Source organism: Lithobates pipiens, unplaced genomic scaffold, assembly GCF_037356315.1.
Source record: "Lithobates pipiens isolate NorthernLeopardFrog02 unplaced genomic scaffold, aLitPip1_a1.2 Scaffold_23, whole genome shotgun sequence".
Lineage (NCBI taxonomy): Eukaryota > Metazoa > Chordata > Amphibia > Anura > Ranidae > Lithobates > Lithobates pipiens.
The window spans coordinates 320,747,452-320,769,818 of record NW_027507785.1 but is presented as its reverse complement, the minus strand read 5'-3'; the positions used below and the strand labels follow the sequence as shown (position 1 = coordinate 320,769,818).

General features: G+C 46.5%; 1 protein-coding gene across 3 annotated transcripts in view; it reads right to left on the bottom strand.

Annotated features, from left to right (window-relative positions):
- The window catches only part of OMA1 (OMA1 zinc metallopeptidase), a 152,195-nt gene that overhangs the window by 79,131 nt on the left and 50,697 nt on the right, over positions 1 to 22,367 (bottom strand). For all 3 annotated transcript variants that reach the window (XM_077450611.1, XM_077450614.1, XM_077450612.1), the window contains 3 exons: positions 16,652 to 16,825; positions 11,919 to 12,026; positions 5,168 to 5,296 (listed from right to left, as the gene is read on the bottom strand). In XM_077450611.1, the coding sequence (XP_077306737.1) occupies positions 5,168 to 5,296; positions 11,919 to 12,026; positions 16,652 to 16,825 (411 nt within the window). The remainder of the gene's footprint in view (positions 1 to 5,167; positions 5,297 to 11,918; positions 12,027 to 16,651; positions 16,826 to 22,367) is intronic.

Here is a 22,367-nt window from a genome sequence, read left to right as displayed (position 1 = left end):
CAGGCTGATGGTAGCAAGTTGATTGATCAACCAGCCTGCAGGATTTTCTTGTAATTTTCGCTAGCGGCTGTTATAGCTACCAGCGATTTTCGCCGTCTTCTCCTGGCGGGGATCGACCCTGGACAGGCTCCAAACCATAACCTGTTCACTCCTCTTCCCTCCTTTTTCCTTTTCTCCTGGATTGTTCTTTTTTGTATGAAATGTATGTCTATATTATGTTTTACGGTGCTCTCTAAAGTGAGGGAAAAATAGTATTTGATCCCCCGCTGATTTTGTATGTTTGCCCACTGACAAAGAAATTATTAGTCTATCATTTTAATGGTAGGTTTATTTTAACAGTGAGAGGCAGAATAACAACAAAAAATGTTGTATAAATTGATTTGCATTTTAATCAGTGAAATAAGTATTTGACCCCTTCGCAGAGCATGACTTAGTACCAAAACTCTTGTTGGCAATCAGAGGTCAGACGTTTCTTGTAGGTGGTCACCAGGTTTGCACACATCTCAGGAGGGATTCTGTCCCCACTCCTCTTTGCAGATCCTCTCCAAGTCATTAAGGGTTTCGAGGCTGATGTTTGGTAACTCAAACCTTCAGCTCCCTCCACATATTTTCTATGGGATTAAGGTCTGGAGACTGGCTAGGCCACTCCAGGATCTTAATGTGCTTCTTCTTCAGCCACTCCTTTGTTGTCTTTGGGTGCATTTTGGGTCATGGACATTCTGAAATACCCATCCACGACTCATTTTCAATGCCCTGGCTGAGGGAAGGAGGTTCTCACCCAAGATTTGATGATACATGGCCCCGCCCATCGTCCCTTTGATGCAATGAAGTTGTCCCATCCCCTTAGCAGAAAAACACCCCCAAAGCATAAGGTTTCCACCTCCATGTTTGACGGTGGGGAGTTGGTGTTCTTGGGGTCATAGGCAGCATTCCTCTTCCTCCAAACATGGCGAGTTGAGTTGATGCCAAAGAGCTGGATTTTGGTCTCATCTGACCATAACACTTTCACCCAGTTCTCCTCTGAATCATTCAGATGTTCATTAGCAAACTTCAGACAGGCCTGTACATATGCTTTCTGGAGCAGGAGGACCTTGCGGGCGCTGTAGAATTTCAGTCCTTTATGGCGTAGTGTGTTACCAATTGTTTTCTTGGCGACTATGGTCCCAGCTGCCTTGAGATCATTAATAATATTCTCCTTGTAGTTCTGGGCTGATTCCTCACCATCTCATGATCATTGAAACTCCACGAAGTGAGATCTTGCATGGAGCCCTAGACCGAGAGAAGTTGACAGTTATTTTGCGTTTCTTCCAAATGCGAATAATTGCCCCAACTGTTGTCATCCTCTTGCCAAACTGCTTGGCGATGGTCTTGTAGCCCATTCCAGCCTTGTGTAGGTCTACAATCTTCTCCCTGACATCCTTGGACAGCTCTTTGGTCATGGCCATGGTGGAGAGATTGGAATCTGATTGATTGCTTCTGTGGACAGGTGTCTTTTATACACATAACAAGCTGAGATTAGGAGCACTCCCTTTAAGAGAGTGCTCCTAATCTCAGCTTGTTACCTGTATAGAAGCACCTGAGAGACAGAAATCTTGCCGATTGATAGGAGATCAAATACTTATTTCACTTATTAAAATGCAAATCAGTTTATAGCTTTTTTGAAATGCTTACAAGGATTAACCCTTCTTCCGTCTATCATGAATGCTACTGCCAGACTCATCCATCTCACCAACAGCTCAGTGTCTGCCACACCTCTCTGCCAATCCCTCCATGTGCCTTACAACTCTGCTCTGAGGTACATCCCCAACCGCATCCCCAAAAAAAAATCAGCCCAACTGTCCTTTTGCTCCTCCTAGGACCTCCAGCTCTCTAGCCCCCATATCACCTGCTCCACTGCTCACCTCCAGGACTTCTCCAGAGCCTCTCCCTTCCTCTAGAACTCGCTATGCCAATCTGCATGGCTATCTCTCACTCTGTCCACCTTTAGACAAGCCCAGAAAACTCATCTCTTCAGGGAAGTCAATCCCGCCTCCAGTTAGAAACTAAATCACATTTTCTCAAACAACTCATTCCCCGCACAGGCATTATCTTTTGCATCACTTCCTCTTCTCTTAAAATGGTTGTAAACCTGAAAAAATAAAAAGTAAGCACTGTATTAAGTAAGTATTGTAGAGCTAAGCATTAGAGGGCCTCTGTCCCCAGTCTTGGAATGAAAGATGACTCCAGTATTATGTAATCCTCCCTGCTTTCTTGCATGTTCTCCGAGCGACACATTCAAGAAAATTTGTGTCACCACACCCCTGCTCCTTTGACTGACAGACTCTAATCTAATCTAATGTCTCCCATGAATGAGCATAAGAGAATGGTCAAGCAAGGGCAGGTAAATAGTGCTCAATAGCCTGGATAACCAGGGAAGGATAAACCATAAGAAATTAACCAAGATGTAGATAAAAAACAGAATTGTTTTTTGTCCACAATGTAAAGGGAAGGTAAATAAAAGCAAAACAATACCACTCTGGTGTCCTGGGAGTTGATGGGTTGTAATCATCCAGTCCAAAAACCAAAAAAGCATGGAGGGGTGATGGATGTCAGCCGTCCGGTAAGCCAAGCCAGGACATGCCGGCACGCCTGGATGGCCTCACTACAGAGCGGCAGCGGGAATTGGGGAACAAAGATTGGACTGTTGCCGCGATGACGCAGGATTTGATAAAGCGCATGCGTGTAAAACGCGTCATCGCGGCAACAGACCAGCTTGCGGTCCATGCCGGTTCCTATAGGCGTATTGCCAGCTGCACTAGCCTTGGAGTATTACAATCTCTCTTCCCTGCACATAGGATTCGAATCCACAGATCTTAGGCCGCGTACACACGCGCGGACTGTTGGCCCAACTTTGTCCGTCCAACAGTTTGAGCGAACAGTCCGCTCAAACTTAGCATGGACGGACATGGCCACACACGACGAACGAACAGTTTGCTGAAACCGTGCGCGATGACGTGAACGGCACGTACGACGGGACGCAAAATACGACGTCCTATACACTGCATTATAACTTTCGGCTTGAAAATCCTTTCTGAGCATGCGCGGAACTTAGTTTGACGAACAAGCCTACACACGGGTGGACTGTTCGTGGAAACAAGGTTTCAGCGGACAGTTTTTCGGAATTTCCGTAAAACCTTGTCCGTCCAACTGTCCGCTGAAACTGTCCGCTGAAAGCCCACACACGAGCGGACTGTCCGCCCAAACACTGTTCAGCGGACAAGGTTGGGCCAACAGTCCGCGCGTGTGTACGCGGCCTCAGCGCTTGAGCCACAGTGTCTTTTTTATGAGACAACATTGCCTGTGTCCAGCTTTCAGTAACATTTTCCTCCCCCTACCTCCTCCTCCTCTCACATGATTGGCTGCTTCTTGCCACATCCTCATTGGCCCACTGTTATTCTCCCTGGAGAATAGATGCTTGAGAGGGGATATGATTTCAATATACAAATACCGTACTGGTGACCCCACAATAGGGAGAAAACTTTTTCGCAGAAGGGAGTTTAACAAGACTTGTGGCCGCTCATTAAAATTAGAAGAAAAGAGGTTTAACCTTAAACTACGTAGAGGGTTCTTTACTGTAAGAGCAGCAAGGATGTGGAATTCCCTTCCACAGGTGGTGGTCTCAGCGGGGGGGCATTAATAGTTTGAAGATACTATTAGATAAGCACCTGAATGACCACAACATACAGGGATATACAATGTAATACTGACATATAATCACACACATGGGTTGGACTTGATGGACTTGTGTCTTTTTTCAACCTCACCTACTATGTAACTGTTAGTCAGGTGGCAGGGGCGGACTGACCATTCGGGCACTCGGGCTCTGCCCGAGGGCCCCATGCCACTAAGGGGCCCCATCAGGGTTGCCAGCCTCAATAAAACCAGGGACAGTATGTAAAAATCTGTGTTTTTTTAAAAAATCACAAGATTATAGTTGCCCCACCTCTCCAGTACCTATTTCTGTGTGTGTATACTGTATGTGTGTGTGTATACTGTGTGTGTGTGTGTATAGTGTGTGTGTGTGTGTGTGTGTGTGTGTGTGTGTGTGTGTATACTGTGTGGCCCCATAATCTTTTCCTATTGCCCGGGGGGCCCCGTAATCTTCTCCTATTGCCCAGGGGGCCCCATAATCTCCTATTGCCCAGGGGGCAAGTCCGCCCCTGTCAGGTGGTGCATTACAAAAGTTCCTATTGGTTGGTACTCGTGAGGGGGTATGGCCAGCCCGACGAGGGATCGTGCCGCAATCCTGTGCTTGCTGGAGGTAGTGTAGAGATGGGAGGAGAGTCTGATGATGTCACAACTCCGCCTTCCGACCTCCAGAATGAAGACACGCCCAGTATTTGGTGCTTTTTTGAGGGTTTACAAAGGTGCCGGGGATCAGAAATGACAGGTAACTTTATAGCGATTTGATTCATACATGTGGACAGATTGCTGAGGTACACAGATTTTATGGTGCATGTAAGGGAGGTTTACAACACCTCTAAGATTTAAAGTGGTTTAAAAGGCAGAAGGTTTTTTACCTTAATGTATTAAGGTAAAAAAAACAAAAAAAAAAAAAACTTCTGCATGCAGCTTCCCCAGCCCCTGCCCAGCTCCCCCTAATACTTACCTGAGCCCAATCTCGCTCCAGCGATGTGCATGACAGCAGCAGCTCTCTTGGCAGCTGTGGCAGCATTGGCTCCTGCTACTGTCAATCACAAGCAGTGAGGAGAGAGTGGGGGTGGGGCCAAGCCAGCTCTGTGTGTCAATGGCAACACAGAGCCAGTTCAGGAGTGAGCACACAGGAGCGCCCCCAAAGCAAGCGGCTTGCTATATGGGGCACTCGACAGGTGGGAGAAGCCATGAGCACTGGTGGGGGACCTTAGAAGAGGAGGATCTGGGCTGCTCTGTGCAAAACCATTACACACAGCAGGTATGTAGAAAATGTGTTGTCATTGAATGTTTACAATGTCTTTAGAAGCTCTCGCGAGCAGGGAACCCTTTACCCTCTCTTACTTTGAGAGGTATACAGTCTCCCTTCATTCTGTAAAATGTGCAAACTGTTTGCACTATAAAAATCCTGTATTATAATAATAAAACCAATAACAGGCTTGCTGGATTTCGAATTGTGTAATCCTCATTCCCTTACCGTTTGTAGTTTAGACTGGATCCACTGGCCGACCACAGCGAGAGTGTCCATGGGGCAGAATGCCCAGATCATGACCAAAGAGATCAGGAAAAGGAAGTCCAATAAATGGCTCACACTGACCTTCTCTGCCTGCAAGGAAAATAGAACAGCTTTGTTTTAAAGTCTAGAGTGAGCGAGACAATTCAACGAACATCCTTCATTATATAAAAGAGAACAAATACTGGATCTCGTTTTCTTACGGAAAAAGGGATTTTTCTGCCATTAAAAAGCAACTGCCGATTGTTTGGTAGGGTAAATCATCCGTTCCCTTGACGTAAGTCTTCAAAGCAGACCAATGCAACCCAGCTCAGTGCTACTTAAAACGGAGCTCCAGGATCATCAAAAAAATATTAAACGTCAGCGGCTACAAATACTGCAGCTGCTGACTTTTAATATAAGGACACTTACCTGTGTAAGTGTGTACCTGTGTAAGGACACTTAGGGGGTCTGTGCTGATTACCCCCCCCCCCCCCCCCCCGAGGATGCCCACACTGGACCACCAGACCACCAGGGATGGCCAGCACCAGGTATACTACCCTAGACCACCAGGGGTGCCAGTCAGTGCCCACAATGGATGGCAATCACTTCCCACAATGGATGCCAATCAGTGCCCACAATGGGCATCACTGTTTGGCATGCATTGTTTGGCACTGATTGGCATCCATCAGTACAATATAATACAATACAATGCCACCTATCAGTGCCCATCTGTGCCACCCATCAGTGCCCATCCGTGCCACCTATCAGTGCCCATCCGTGCTGCCTATCAGTGCCCATCCGTGCCGCTTATCAGTGCCCATCCGTGCCGCCTATCCATGCCAATCCGTGCCAGCTATCAGTGCCAATTTGTGCCACCTATCAGTGCCCATCTGTGCCACCCATCAGTGCCCATCCGTGCCACCTATCAGTGCCCATCCGTGCTGCCTATCAGTGCCCATCCGTGCCGCTTATCAGTGCCCATCCGTGCCACCTATCAGTGCCCATCCGTGCCGCCTATCAGTGCCCATCCGTGCCGCTTATCAGTGCCCATCCGTGCTGCCTATCAGTGCCCATCCGTGCCGCCTATCAGTGCCCATCTGTGCCGCCTATCCATGCCCATCCGTGCTGCCTATCCATGCCAATCCGTGCCAGCTATCAGTGCCAATTTGTGCCACCTATCAGTGCCCATCCGTGTCGCCCATCAGTGCCACCTATCAGTGCCCATCAGTGCCACCTATCAGTGCCCATCAGTGCCGACTATCAGTGCCCATCAGTGCCGACTATCAGTGCCACATATGAGTGCCCATCAATGCCACCTCATCAGCGCCACTTCATTGGTGCCCATCAGTGCCGCCTTATCTGGATTTTTTAATTTGTTTAGCAAAAATTAAAAAACGTAGAGGTGATCAAATACCACCAAAATAAAGCTCTATTTGTGGGGAAAAAAATTATAAAAATTTCATTTGGGTACAGTGTAGCATAACCGCGCAATTGTCATTCAAAGTGCAACAGGGCTGAAAGCTCAAAAATTGGTCTGGGCAGGAAGGTGTTTAAGTGCCCCCCCCCGGTATTGAGGTGGTTAATTTTATTAATGCATTTTTTTTTTTGGGTGGCCCTCCACTTTAAACTCACTTAGTGCCTTACCCGTATTCAATTAGCCTGAGAACCCGTGTAATTCATATGTGTTCGGGTTTAAAGGGATGAGGTGGCAGCTCTATACTCCACCATCATTAAGAGGTTCTCTGCCAACTCGTTCCACCTACTCCAACAAGGGAACGCCAAAGTGGTGTAAATCCCATTAGACACCTCCCAGTGCAGCACATCACACCCCCCCCATTACTATTACTGAGGAAGCCCAGACCGCCTGTTAAATCCCCTCCACCCCTCCCCCACCGCCACGCCAAGTGCCGCCGGAAGGCTCCAGGCCCCCGGCTAGGCCTTTTAGTTTTGCAGGGGGAGCAAAGATTGAGTATTGATCCGCAGCAGGTCCATAATTCAGTACTTGTCTCTGCCAGACGGCCTAAAAATATATCATTACTATGAAATGATCCAATTAAGTTTTTTTATAGCCAGCGCCGGCGAGAGGATGCACAGCCTGGAACACAAGACCCCAGCCAATACCCCTCCCCCCCCCCCCCCCACAGCTTGACATGCACAGCCCAGACTTGTATGGGGGGGGGGGGGGGGTGCTGCAGCTGAGGCTCATCTCTCGCTGGTGATAGAAGCATTCCTTGTGTTTTTTATCTGATCCAAGAGATCATTCGAGGCTCACACACATTAAAGAGACCCTGAATTCTTAAATATATAAAAAAATAAAAAATATTTTAAAAAAAATCGAACCAAAAAATAAATAAAAAGTCCCTTCGATTGTTCACAGCCTCTTCCAAGTCAACAAATTCCCTTTTCTTTTGCTGCTGTGATTCGGCGTTGGGTCATGCTCCGTACACACGGGTCGGAAATTCCGACGGCAAAAAGTCCCATCGGATTATGCTGTCGGAAAATCCGATCGCGCGTGAGTGTGTGGGCTCTATCGGACTTTTTCCCGGGGGCAAAGATAAATACGCATTGCTATATCAATATTAGGGTAAATAACCTGAAATTTTTCTGCTTTGAATGTTTTGTAGAGCTCTGAAATTGAAGCTTCATCTTTATCAAATGTCCTGCTAGTGCTATGCATATTTATATAATCCAGCACTATAATATTTACCGTAACTGGCTGCTTGGGCCTGGCACAGTGGCACACACACACACATGCACTGCACAACATGATCATCAATCATCTTCAAGAGGTACCTGCTAGGCGGCACTCAGTGCTAATGATCCCTGCTGGCTGCTGCTGCCGCCCTGGGGGTTCCCCTTCATTTTCTGATGGTGTCACAGTCTCAGACCCCCCGCTCCTGGCCTGGGGAAGATGATGCTGGCCGCGCAGAGAGGGTAGGGTTCCCCTTCTTTTTCTCGTGACTGGCGACTTGTCTCTTCTGCTCACGTCACGAGCCACGTCCACTGGTCACAGAGACCCCCCGCTCCCGGGCCGCGCAGTCGACGCAGAGGAGGGTAACCTTGCTTTTTTTTCTCCACCAGGAATTCATCGCGCACGCCTGTCTCTCACAGCCTCACACAGCATGGGCAAAGTAGCAAGCTCCGGCGCCGTCGCCCGCCAGGGGCAATGGTAGTGCTGGGGGGGTGGCCGCTCAAGCCAAGAAGTCGCCGCAGGAGCAGCTCCGCCCCTGCACCGCTTCCGCCCCAAGGCCTGGCCATGGTGTGGCCTTGTGGGAAATCCGGCCCTGAGCGCCGGTAAAACTAGTGGCGCTTTACCACTAACGCTTGGGTGGCCATAGTGTGAAAGTAGCCTAATATTAGTGGTAGCAGTAATAGCAGACAGTACCAGTAATAGTAGTAGTAATAGTGGCAGCACTAGTAGTAATAGTGATAGTGAAAGTCGCGCATGCGCATCACGGTCTTCATGTCCGCATCTGGTGTATTCACAGGATGGATGGTATATAATAACCGCACTCAGCGGCATGAGGACGCTACGGGAATCAGGAGACACTTGTATGCCATCTCTTACTATTCAGGTATCTTTATTTAGCCTTGTATTCTTTTAATACTTATTTTGGCGATCGTGAAATCTTGACTTTTAAAAGAGATAATTTATCCTTTTTGCTCTTTGATGAGCACAGCAAGCTATAAATATTGTTCCAATTATGTCCATTAGATATCTTCAAGTGACTAGACCCTGGTGGTGCGTTGCTCCTGGTGCTAAGCCCACAGAACCTGCCTTTGTAAGTTGATGTTAGTTTTTTGTCTCTTTGATATCTAGAGGGATAGTTCATCATTCCCTCTGATACTAAGGCCCCTTTCACACCGATGAGGTTTTCAGGCGCTACAGCGCTAAAAATAGCGCCGGTGTAGCGCCTGAAAACACCGGCCCCTTTCACTCCAGTGTGAAAGCCGGAGGGCTTTCACACTGGAGCGGTGCGCTGGCAGGACGGTGAAAAAAGTCCTGCTAGCCGCATCTTTGGAGCGGTGAAGGAGCGGTGTATTCACCGCTCCTACCCATTGAAATCAATGGGGCAGCGCGGCTAAATACCGCTGGCAAAGCACCGCTTTACTGCCGACGCCCGCACCGCCCCAGTGTGAAAGGGGCCTAAGGGTCATTATTATTGGCATCTCTTTTTTTTTACCTGGTCTAGTTATACCATCTGCGGGCCACCTGTGGTTTACGGTTTGTCGAGCGCAGCGCTACATCTAGGTATCCCAGCAGTTTCTGTTTTTCTTGTTTTTAGGAGCTACAGGTAAGCGGTGACACCCTTAGGGCCGGTTCACACTGCGGGCGATGCGAGGCGACACGACTCGCCTCGATCTGACAAGTCGCCCCCGTTCTGTACAATGGAACCGTTCTGAGAGGAGCGACTCGAGTCGCTCCGACTCAGAAAAAAGGTTCCTGTACTACTTTCGGGCGACCTCGGGGTGACTTGCATTGACTTCTATACAGAAGTCATCTGCAAGTTGCCGCTGAGGTCGCGGCAGGTCGCGGCGAGGCAAGTCGGTGTCGCCTCGCATCGCCTGCAGTGTGAACCGGCCCTTACAGTGGAGACGCAGCTGTATGAGAGTTGTTATTTTTTTTATGTAAATGATTATATATGATTTATGACTTAGAGAGGAGTTTCCATAAAAAAATTAAAAATAAAAGTCAGTAGCTACAAATACTGCAGCTGCTGACTTTTAATAATCGGACACTTACCTGTTCCAGGGTCCAGCGATGCGTGGGGGAATCGAAGCCCCGCTCGCCCCCCCCCCCCCCTCAGCGGCGCCGGCATTCTAACTGTGGGATCCTGGTTGTGGCTTCACAGCCAGGCACCCACTGCGCATGCGCAAGCGGCACCGCGCCCCGTGATTGGCCGCACAGTCATCTGGGACCTGTCACGTGTCCCAGATGACTGACAGGAGGGAGGGGGCAGAGCTGAGCCCTTCCTGTGCCGAGGGGAAGTGATGTCACCAGCCCAGGCACTGAAGGAGGCAGACTACGAGGGACCCCCTAGCAACAGGCATTTAGAGGTGAGTTACATTTTTTTTTTTCCCAAATGTTTATTTTTACTTTTTTTTTTGGGAATTTTAATGATTTTTTTTTTTTCTGTGGAACACCACTTTAAATGTAATTTGTTGTGTGCGTTTTTGATAGAAGGCACTGCACGTTACAATAGACCAGCATCCCCTGAGGAAGCCCGTTTTAGGGGCGAAACATGTCGGGAAGTCCATCTTAAACTGCTGTGTTGTTTAAGCGATACAATTATTTGCCTTAGCCTTAATCTGTATTTTCTTTTTTTTATAAATGAATTCTTATTGTGCTTCTTAAAATAAAGGAATATTTTTTTTTTTATATATATTTTACATTTCTTCCTAACTATTTGCACCTATAAAGTCCCTATCTCCATGCATTTTTTTACCTAATTTTGGGATGTGGTGCTAAAAACGATTTGGTAACCTCTTGATCATAATAATTAGTAATAGTGATAGTAGTACTAGTAGCAGTAATAGAAGTGTCAGTACTAGTAGCAGTAATAGAAGTGTCAGTACTAGTAGCAGTAATAGAAGTGTCAGTACTAGTAGCAGTAATAGAAGTGTCAGTACTAGTAGCAATAATAGAAGTATCAGTACTAGTAGCAGTAATAGAAGTATCAGTACTAGTAGCAGTAATAAAAGTGTCAGTACTAGTAGCAGTAATAGAAGTGTCAGTACTAGTAGCAGTAATAGAAGTATCAGTACTAGTAGCAGTAATAGAAGTGTCAGTACTAGTAGCAGTAATAGAAGTGTCAGTACTAGTAGCAGTAATAGAAGTATCAGTACTAGTAGCAGTAATAGAAGTGTCAGTACTAGTAGCAGTAATAGAAGTGTCAGTACTAGTAGCAGTAATAGAAGTATCAGTACTAGTAGCAGTAATAGCAGTACTACTACTAGTAGTAGTAGCAGTAGTAAAAGTACTAGTACTAGTAGTAGTAAAAGTACTAGTAGTAGTAGCAGTAGTCACAGGAAAAAAAATTGCAGAAAAAAAAGAAAAAAAAAGCGCACGGGCATGAAATCATGATGCACAATCGCACTGTACCAGTGTGAACGGGGTCTAATGCCACATACACACGACCGGACATTGAGGGACTAGGTCCAACGGTCTTTCCGACTGACTTTTGGTGGAGTTCCGACAGACTTTCTGAACGAACGGACTTGGCCACACACAATCACACCAAAGTCCGACGGATTCAAACGTGATGACGTACGACTGGACTAGACTAAGGAAGTTCATAGCCAGTAGCCAATAGCTGCCCTAGCGTCGTTTTTTGTCCATCGGACTAGCATACACACGAACGGATTTCTCGGTCCGGCGGAGTTCCGGTGGGAAAATTTAAAACATGTTCTATTTCTAAAGTCCGCCGGATTTTTGGCAAGCAAAGGTCCAATGGAGCCCACACACGATCGAATTGTCCGACGGACTTGTTCCGTCGGACCTATGCTGTCAAAAAGTCCGGTCGTGTGTACGTGGTGGCACACAAAGGTGCTGAATGCAGGCGGCTTCACAGCCCCAGAACCAGCATTACCGCAAAACTCTCACCTCTTCTGAATCAGGAAATCACCGAATGACCAGTGTGGGCCGACAGGTCGCTGTATATAAAAGGGGTATACCCGCGGCAGATTTGGGAGGAGGGGGGAGAGGGGACTGAAGTATACTCTGTGTACTCACCGTGTGATCTAGAATAGTGTGCGCCATTTCATGACTCAGAATGAAGGCAAGCTGGTTGTTGTCCGCCACTGCGTCCAGCATACCGGTGAACACAAACATCTGACCGTTCTGCAAAAAGAACACGCCATCTCTATAAATATAACATACCCAAATATTACATCAACACTACAAGCAGAGCAAAATGAACCCCAATTTAAATCACGTTATATACAGTGGGTAAAATTAATATTTGATCCCCTGCAGATTTGGTACCATTTGCCCACTTACAAAGAAATGAAGGGTCTATCATTTTTTATCATAGGTGTATTATAAATGATAGAGACAGAATATCTTTCTATATGTGTGGATGGACATTTTATGTTTACACAACCTGGTCACATCGCTGTAATCTTTTTATATGGACTATAAACCGAAGGACCTATGAATAAATGGTTGTGGAACGAATCATTTGAGTTTCCATTATTTCTTATGGGAAAATTCGCTTTGATATGCAAGTACTTTGGATTACAAGCGTGTTTCCCGGGAACGAATTATGCTCGCAGTCCAAGGTTTTACTGTACTTGTAAACTGTTGCCCACAATATATGGCAGCATGCTGTCCGTTTGCCATTTTAGCCCAACTGGAGTCATTATCTATTTTTCAAGCAACAAAAACCTGACAGGGGTTTAAACCTTTCCCGGCTTCATCCAAAATGAAAAAAAAAAAAAAAAAAATAATGAATGGATGTTTTGGATTCACTTACTTACTGAGGTCTATTCAGAAATGTTTTCACCCAAAGATTCACACAACTGTCACCCAGTATTAGCAGAAGTGAAACGTGAATCTTGCGTGAAAATATTTTTCAATAGATACTCATGTATGTTGTGGAAACTACCCAAGAAATATTGGATAGTGGGGGGGGGGGGGGCTGGGTGTGTAGGGGGTAGACATGACACCTCCGGTACTCCTCTAGAAAAACAGCAGCTAATCCTTTGGAATTGCAGACAAAAAGAAGTTGTCTTAAGCCCCATACACACTATCAGATTTTCTGCTGAGTTTTTCCTTCAGGTTTACCAAAACCATGTAGTACAAGGGCCTGCCTGATTGCATACACATTGAAACCCCTAAGGTTTGACCTCATATTATATGGTTTTGGTAAATCTGATGGAAAAAATCAGCAGAAAATCTGATAGTGTGTATGGGGCTTTACAAGAAGACAAAATGCAGACAGGTATTGCACCACATTCCTGTTAATATTGCATGCGATTCTTTGCAATGCGATTTGAGCACAGTCATTTTGTATAGGCTCAAATCACATGGCAAAGGTATCGGTGAGTACTTGACTCATTTCATACTCACCAGTAAAATACTGATATCGGTGAAATATATATATATATATATATATATATATATATATATATATATATATATACACATACATATACATACACACACACACACACACACACACACACACACAAATACATACATACATACATATACATACACACACACACATATATATATAAATATATATAAATACACGCACACTTGAAAAAGTATTCATACCCCTTGAAATTTCCCACATGTTGTCATGTTACAACCAAAAACGTAAATGTATTTTATTGGGATTTTATGTGATAGACCAACACAAAGTGGCACATAATTGTGAAGTGGAAGGAAAATGATAAATGGTTTTCAATTTCGTTTTTTTGTTTTTACAAATAAATATGTGAAAAGTGTGGGGGGTACATTTGTATGGCGCCCCCCGGAGTCAATACTTTGTAGAACCGCCTTTCACTGTAATTACAGCTGCAAGTCTTTTTGGGGATGTCTCTACCAGCTTTGCACATCTAGAGAGGACATTTCTGCCCATTCTTCTTTGCAAAATATCTCAAGCTCTGTCAGATTGGATGGAGAGCGTCTGTGAACAGCGATTTTCAAGTCTTGCCACAGATTCTCAATGTGATTTAGGTCTTGACTGTGTTTTTAGGAGATCCCTGATAACCCACTAATTCAGGGAAGCCTACCCAACCTCCACCTAAGAACTGTACCCGAGTCACCTCCATCAGATCCTCCCTGCAGCTATTAACTTTTGTACCACCTCCCGCTCCTTTTAGACTGTAAGCTCCATGAGCAGCGCCCTCCTATTTCTACTGTATTGGAACTGTACTATCCTTCCACCCCATTGTAAAGCGCTGAGCAAACTCTTGCTGCTATAGAAATCATGTATTATTATAATAATAATAATAATATTCTAAGTTGCTGCCTCACTCCGATCCGGGGGTACCGAGCAGACAGTTTATGAGTTTACTTCTTGTTTTTTATTTTTCTAATTGTACTTTACCTTGTTGTTTTGTACTGATTGATCCGGGGAATGCGTTTTGTATACCTTAACTCAACGCCATATTAAATGCCCAAGGTTTTAGACTGGTGGTCCAACAAATTCAGGTGTGATTGTTGGGTGTCTACAAACACCTAACCATATAGATTATACAGTCTTGGTTCTCTTAACACAGTAAGGCTTCATGATGAACATGATAGTAAAGTGTGCAGAGCCTGAGTAATGGCATTCCCGGGACCCGCTGCTGCGGTGTACAGGACCCCTTGGAGATGCATTAGAAGACCTGGCTGTACGTGGTTGTGTGCTGGGGGTTGCATAAAGCACCTGCATGTGCACTGATGTATGCGCTAGACCAGTGATGGCGAACCTTGGCACTCCAGGTGTTTTGGAACTACATTTCACATGATGCTCATGCACTCCGCAGTGTAGTTGAGCATCATGGGAAATGTAGTTCCAAAACATCTGGGGTGCCAAGGTTCACCATCACTGCTCTAGACCAGGGGTCTCCAAACTTCTAAACAAAGGGCCGGTTTACTGTCCTTTAGAGCTTAGGAGGGCCGGACTGTGGCCAGTGGGAGTAGAAAATGCCCCAGCCTCAAATGCCCCACCATTGGTTTTAGTGGGAGCAATAGTGCCCCATTGTTGGTATCAGTGGAAGGAATAGTGCCTCATCATTGGTGTCAGTGGGAGGAATGGTTCTCCATCATTGGTAACAGTGGGTGGAATGGTGCCCCATCATTGGTGTCAGTGGGAGGAATGGTGCCCCATCATTGGTGTCAGTGTGAGGAATGACGCCCCATCGTTGGTATCAGTGGGAGGAATAATGCCCCATCATTGGTGTCAGTGGGAGGAATGGTGTCCCATAATTGGTGTCAGTGGGAGGACTAGTGCCCCATAATTAGTGTCAATGGGAGGAATAGTGCCCCATCATTGGTATCGGTGGGAGGAATGGTGCTCCATCATTGGCGTCAGTGAGAGGAATGATGCCCCATTATTGGTGTCAGGGGCAGGAACGGTGCCTCATCATTTGGAGGAATGGTGCCCTATTAATTAGTGTCAGTGGGAGGAATGGTGTTCCATCACTGGTGTCAGTTGTGGATGGAATAGTCCCCAAAGGGCCAGATAGAGGCAAGCTAAGGGACACATCCCAGGGCCGCAGTTTGAAGACCACTGCTGTAAACCATGGTTTCTCAGACAGGGTTTCCGTGAAACCCTAGGGCAGGGGTCTCAAACTGGCGGCCCTCCAGCTGTTGCAAAACTACAAGTCCCATCATGCCTCTGCCTGCGGGAGTCATGCTTGTAACTGTCAGCCTTGCAATGCCTCATGGAACTTGTAGTTTCTCAACAGCTGGAGGGCCACCAGTTTGAGACCCCTGCCCTAGGGTCTCTTTAGAGGTTGCTAGGGTTTTTTTTTGAGCAATGAGCAATTTCTTCCTCTCAGATAAGTTCCCACTGACACCATTGATCTTTTTAATCCATCTGTAAGGGGGGTAATTCTTCCCAATGACCACAAGTGTAAGGACCATTCTTCCCACTGACCATCACACTAATCATGAGTTGTAGATATATTTCTAGCAGGGGTTCCCTGAGACCGGAAAGTTATTTCAAGGGTTCCTTTATGTTGAAAAGGTTGAGAAAGGCTGCTCTAGACTCAGATAGCGTGTTTTCGGAGCATGCGTCGGGGTGCATGTGGGTGCTTTATGTAACCCCTAGCTCACAAGCGTATACAGCCGCCTGTTCGAATGCATCTCAAGAGGTGGCTGTAAGTGGTGGCAGCTAATTCCGGGAATGCCAGTACACTGACTCTACACCAGCCTTTCTCAGTCTTTTAAATATGGAAAAACCCTTGAAATATTGTTCTGGTCTCAAGGAACCCACAATAAAAATTACTGCATCTACAGCGCACTGTACATTAGCGTGATGGTCAAGGAGAAGAATGCTCCCTACATTTACGATCAGTGGGAATAATCCTCCTCTTACAGATAGCTAAAAAGATCGTTGGCTTCATGGGTATCTTATCTGAATGGCAGAAATTGCTTCTATGCTCAAGAAACCCCTAGCAACCTCTGGAGGAACCCTGGTTCAAGAAAGGTTGGTCTACACCAGGGATCCTCAAACTACGGCCCTCCAGCTGTTGCAAAACTACACATCCCATGAGGCATTGTAAAACTCTGACATTCACAGACATGACTAGGCATGATGGGAATTATAGTTCCTGAACAACTGGAGGGCCATAGTTTGAAGACCCATGGTCTACACACTGTATGGCCCCATGTGCATGAGGCATAACATACAACCAAACCAATTTTGTAGTCCAGACCTATATTTCTCCATAGCACTACATCAAACAAACATCGAGCCCCCCCCAAACCCCCTCGGAGATTACAAATGGCAATTGGGTGTATCTCACCGGCAGCACAAAAGCGTTAACGATCGGCTTGTCCACCACATGTAGTGTCCACTCAATCTTGGCCACCTCAGGCACGTCGCTGTTACAGGCGATAAGATGCCGGACAATCGTCTTAACCTGCTGATAACGCTTGTCCGTCTCGGGAACCATCTCTTCCTTAAACTCTTCAATCGCCTGCAAAAAAAAAAAAAAAAAAGGTAACACGAGAGAGAGAGATAGGTGCAATCTGGAAATACACAGCTCAGCATATTCCCGGCCTTTTAATCTCACTTCTATTTGAAAATTTCATATCTGGTCTCGGTTGGGAGCGGGGCCGTGTCGCCGGCGCCTCTGAACTGGGGAGGACCCTGAAAAGGATATATATATATATACGCCGCACAGCCCCCTGTCAAAATCAGTTTATCATCGAAGAGAGGAAATTAAAATTGAGGGATTTGCTGCCTTTGGGAAAAAGTGCTGAGAAAGGGGATGGATTTTTTATTTTTTCCCCATACAGACAAGAGAGAATGGAAAGAAATAAGGGATTTTATTGAGCGTAAGAGATAATCAGCTCTTCGGGTTTTTTTTGTGGATCAGCTGAATTAAAAAGAACACCAGGCACCAGGGCGAGGAACATCTATTTACCTTTATATCAGGGGATAGATGGAGATTTCTTCTAGGAAAACAGCTTTGTGATGAATTTAATCGATATGCCCCACTCGATGGTCAACAAGGCACCTCGAAAAAGGACATCTCTGCTATGAAAAAAACAAAAACGCACCCACTGGCCACATTATAAGATACGCCAACCTAGTACCAGCCTGAGATGTTTTTGGTTTGACTTCAGCAAGGTGGTGGAATATGTTGTTTTTTACTGGCTTTGGTACATTGTGAATTAACCTCTTGCTTACTGGGCACTTAAACCCCCCTCCTGCCCAGACCAATTTTCAGCTTTCAGCGCTGATGCACTTTGAATGACAATTGCGCGGGCATACAACACTGTACCCAAATGACATTTTTATAATTTTTTCCCCACAAATAGAACTTTCTTTTGGTGGTATTTAATTACAGCTGGGAGTTTTATTTTTTGCGAAACAAACAAAAAAAGATGCAAAATAAAAAAAATAAAAAATAATGTTTAATAGTTTGTTATAAAATTTTGCAAACAGGTCATTTTTCTCCTTCATTGAAATGCACTGATGAGGAGGCACTGGTGGCCACTGATAGGCTGCACTGGTGGGCACTGATAGGTACAGTTAAGGCGGCACTAATAGGCACAGATAAGGCGGCACTGATGGGCAAAGATAAGATGGCACTGATGGGTGGCACTAATAGGTGGCACGGATGGGTGGCACTAAGGGGCACTGATAGGTACCACTGATAGATGGGACTGATGGGATCTGATGGGCAGCACTGATGGGCACTGGTAGATGACACTGATGGGCACGGATATGTGGCACTGGGGTGCAGCACTGTTGTTGAGGCAGATTGTGGGCACTGATAGGTGGCACTGTGGGTACTGATGGGTGGCACTGTGGGCACTGAAGGGTGGCACTGTGGGCACTGATGGGGGGCACTTTTTTATTATTTGGGTGGCAAGGGGCAGGTGGGCACTGATAAGCTGGCCGTGATCGGGACTGATGTCAGCGCAAGGAGGAAAAATAGCCAATTACCGGCTCTGTTGTGTCACATGATCAGCTGTCATTGGCTGACAGCTGATCATGTGGTAAGGGGTCGGGTTTGACCCCTTGCTCCGATCCGTGATCAGGCGAGTCTCATAGACTCGCTGATCACAGAGCGGGGGCGCGCAGGCCGCTCGTGCACGGGACGACGTCAATAGACGTAGTCCCGGCAAAGCAGGTCCGCGCTGTAGCCGTCATTCGGCTATAGCGCGGATCTCAAGCGGTTAAAGAGCACCTGACCCATGGCAGATGTGATCAAAAAGGGCAGGCAGAGGACAACGGACCAATCGCCGGTATTGTCTTTGGTCTCCCTGCAGCTAAACTTTCCCGATTACTCATGTAGCACTGACCCTCAAAGGAGCTGCTGGTTTTATTGGGCTTACCGTTACCTTCTTGACCTCGTCTCCGTCTAGGGGTTCCCTTGGTAGATGGGCCAAAGAAATGTGGAAACTGACACTGAATCTTCTTTTGGGTTATTTATTTGAAGTAGAAACAGAGTCTCTTAGTTTAGGGTAGAGGGTTAGGAGGAAGTTCAGGTACTTTGGACTGGCAAAAATGGAAAATCTTTTATAGAAGAAATCCAGAGAATAACCGATTCACAGCTGGATTTTCACAACCCCCGGATAGACCTCCTCTCACTAGGCCTAGTAGCCGGTAGGGTGTTAAGTAAAGTCTCTGCCACAGACTGCTGATGAGAAAAGGCATTTAGCAGTCTATATTTACTGAAATAATTGAATTTCCATGTTTTGTGTACCATTGGGGGGGCAAATATAGTGAATGCAGGGCCAGGACAAGGGGTGAGCAGGAGGAGCGGCTGCCCCCTGGGCGGATTGGTGTTGAGGGGAGGGATGAGGGAATAGGATATGTGCAAGGAGGGTATGGGGGCATTGTACTCAAAACAATTAAATGGTGGGGGTGGGGAATTTGTGCTAGGATGGATGGTTGGGGGAGGGGGGGGGGGTTGTGCTGCATCTACAGACGAGCTGTGCTAGCACCTTCACCTTGGTTCTGTAGTAGGTGGATTGGTGATTGTTCACCTGGAGTGGCTTTACTATTGTCTCTGAGTTCTTGGGGGGAGTTTCCTGTTGGGGTAGGTTTTGGAAGATACAAGTGTAATGCCGCGTACACACGACCGGACTGTCTTTCCGACTGAGTTCCGCTGAAACGGACTTGCCTACACACGATCACAGCAAAGTCTGCTCGTTTAGAATGTGATGACGTACGACGGGACTAGAAAAGGTAGTTCAATAGCCAGTAGCCAATAGCTGCCCTTGCGTAGTTTTGGTCCGTCGGAATAGCATACAGACGAACGGTTTTCCCGATAGAACATCTTTCCGACAGAATCAATTCCTATTTCTAGGTCCGTCAGAAAAAAAAAAAAAAAAAGCCAGATGAAGCCCACACACAAATCGGAATATCCGATGAAATTATTCCGTCGGACCCTTTCTCCTGGAAAGTCCGGTCGTGTGTACGACATTATGCCCTGTACACGTGAACGGAAATTCAGACGGAAAAGGTCCGATCGGATTACGTTGTCGGAAAATCCGATCTGACTTTTTCCGTCTGAAATTCTGACAGAAAAACTTTGAGAGCTGGATCTCAAATTTTCCGACAACAAAATCCGATCTGACTTTTTCCGATCGTTTGTAGAGAATACCGACGGACAAAGTACCACGCATGCTCAGATTAAAATTACGAGACCAAAGCTATTGGCTACTAGCCTCTACATAGTTCCGTCGTGCACAATGAACGTCACCTTGTTCCGAATTATCTTTTTTTCCCCGACAACTTTGTCCGACCGTGTGTGTACGCAACACCAGTTTCGGCCAAGATCCGCCGTAAAAAATCCGATGGATTTTGTGGTCGGAATGTCTGGTCGTGTGTATAGGGTGCTTTGTGTTGGTCAGATGTACACATACATAGGTCATGTGTGCTGGGATCCCATAGCAAAACCATAAAGCGGCCCCTGCTTCTTTCATCTCCATCTTAAAAGAAATTTCCTCAAAAGGCCCAAGACCTCTTATGTCTTGATTTGTGCTGGGAGGGGGGGGGGGAATTTGTGCTCAGAGGGAAAAATTTGAGGGGTAGAGGATTTGTGCTAGGAAGGGGGAATTTTTTTTTGAAAGGCAGGGGGAATTGTGCGGGGCGCATATGCAGATTAAGAGGATTTGAGCTGGGGGGGGGGGAATTTGTGCTAGAAAGAGATAAGGGGAAATGTATGCTTAGGAGGCAAGCATGCTGATTGGTGCTCAATTGTTTGCGGGGGTGGGGGGGGGTGCATAATGCTCATACATCTTGTGGGGGGGTACAATTTGGAATGTTCACTCTGGGCTATAGAGAATCTTGTTCCAGTACTGGTCCTGGGTTTAGTAATGCCCCATACACAGGGTCAGAAATTCCGACGGAAAAAGTCAGATCGGATTATGTTGTCGGAAAATCCGATCCTGTGTGGGCGCCATCTGACTTTTTCCGTTGGAATTTCCGACGGAAAATGTTTGAGAGCTGGATCTAAAATTTTCCGCCAACAAAATCCGATCAGACTTTTTCCGATCGTGTGTAGAGAATTCCGATGCAACAAAGTGGCACGCATGCTCAGAAAAAAATTTGGAGACGAAAGCTATTGGCTACTGGCCTCTACGTAGCCCCGTCGTACGTTTTGTACGTCACCTGGTTCCGAACGAGCGGATTTTCTGACAATTTTGTGCGACCGTGTGTATGCAAATATAAGTTTCGGCCAAAATCCGTCAGAAAAAATCTGGCGGATTTTGTGGTTGGAATGTCCGACCGTGTGTATGGGGCATAACACTTTCAGTGCAAGGTCAGCCTCACTGCAAGAGTGGATTTTTACTTTCCCTGGAGATATGCGCAAAAGAATAAATGGCTTGTGTAGAATTTGTTGAATTTTCCTTAAAGTGGACCTTCCGCTCATCCCCCCCCCCCCCCCTCCGGCGCCACAATTGGCACCTTTCAGGGGGGGAGGGGGGTGCAGGTACCTGTACAGTACAGGTATCTGCACCCACTTCCGGGATAGCTCTCTGCGGAAAGGGGCGTAGATCTACGCCCCTTTCCGAAAGTCCCCCACTGCCTGCTGGGAAACACACAGATCCCAGAGGCAGCGGGTCCATCCTTATTGCGCAGCGCGACTCACGCATGCGCAGTAGGGAACCGGGAAATGAAGCCGAAAGGCTCCATTACCTGATTCCCATACCCAAAATGGCGGCGGCAGCACCCGAGCGACGATCGAGAGATCGGCTTAGGGTGCCGACATCGCGGGCGCACTGGGCGGGCAAGTGTCCTTATTTTAAAAGTCAGCAGCTGCTGTATTTGTAGCTGCTGGCTTTAAAAAAAAAAAAAAACGGCGGACTCCCGCTTTAAAAGCATATTCTTGCACAATCTCCTCCTAGAGGGGCCGGGCTGGGATCTAGGAACGCGCTGGCTGTATTTTTACCAGCCTGTGCTGGTGATTAAAAGCAATGATCTATGAAGGCAGATGAATCACCCTTCCACTTTTTATTCCATCACAGTGTATATATATATATATATAAACCTCGGACGGTGAACTTTAACGCGTTTCATGCTGTGCTGCACTTAAGCAGAGTACACTCTTGCATGGTTTTAATGAAAAAAAAAAAAAAAAGCTCTTTGTACGCCAACAGGTATAAAACAACCCAGAAACCTTATTTGCACACTGTCCACAAATGAGGTCTCCATTCGCCTCCCCACCTGATGGGCTCGGAGTGGCCCCCTCTGGTGACCGGTGAAAGGCACAACAGGTATCTGCGCTTCCAAAACAGAAGCTGGCACAAGAGAAAATTGTTCCATCCAGGCAATTACGGGGAGAGGAATGAAACCCGTACAAGACGGAGGCGGCGAAAAGCAGAATTCACAGAGACAATAACAAAGTAATTAAAGAAGAACTCCTTTTCAGAATCCGAGTATAATTTTGCTTCATCTTAATGGCCCGTACACACGATCCGAATATCGCACGAAAACCGCCGTCCGTGGAAGAATCGTACCATTTTCAGGACGTGTGTACACTACCTTCGAGAGCCGAT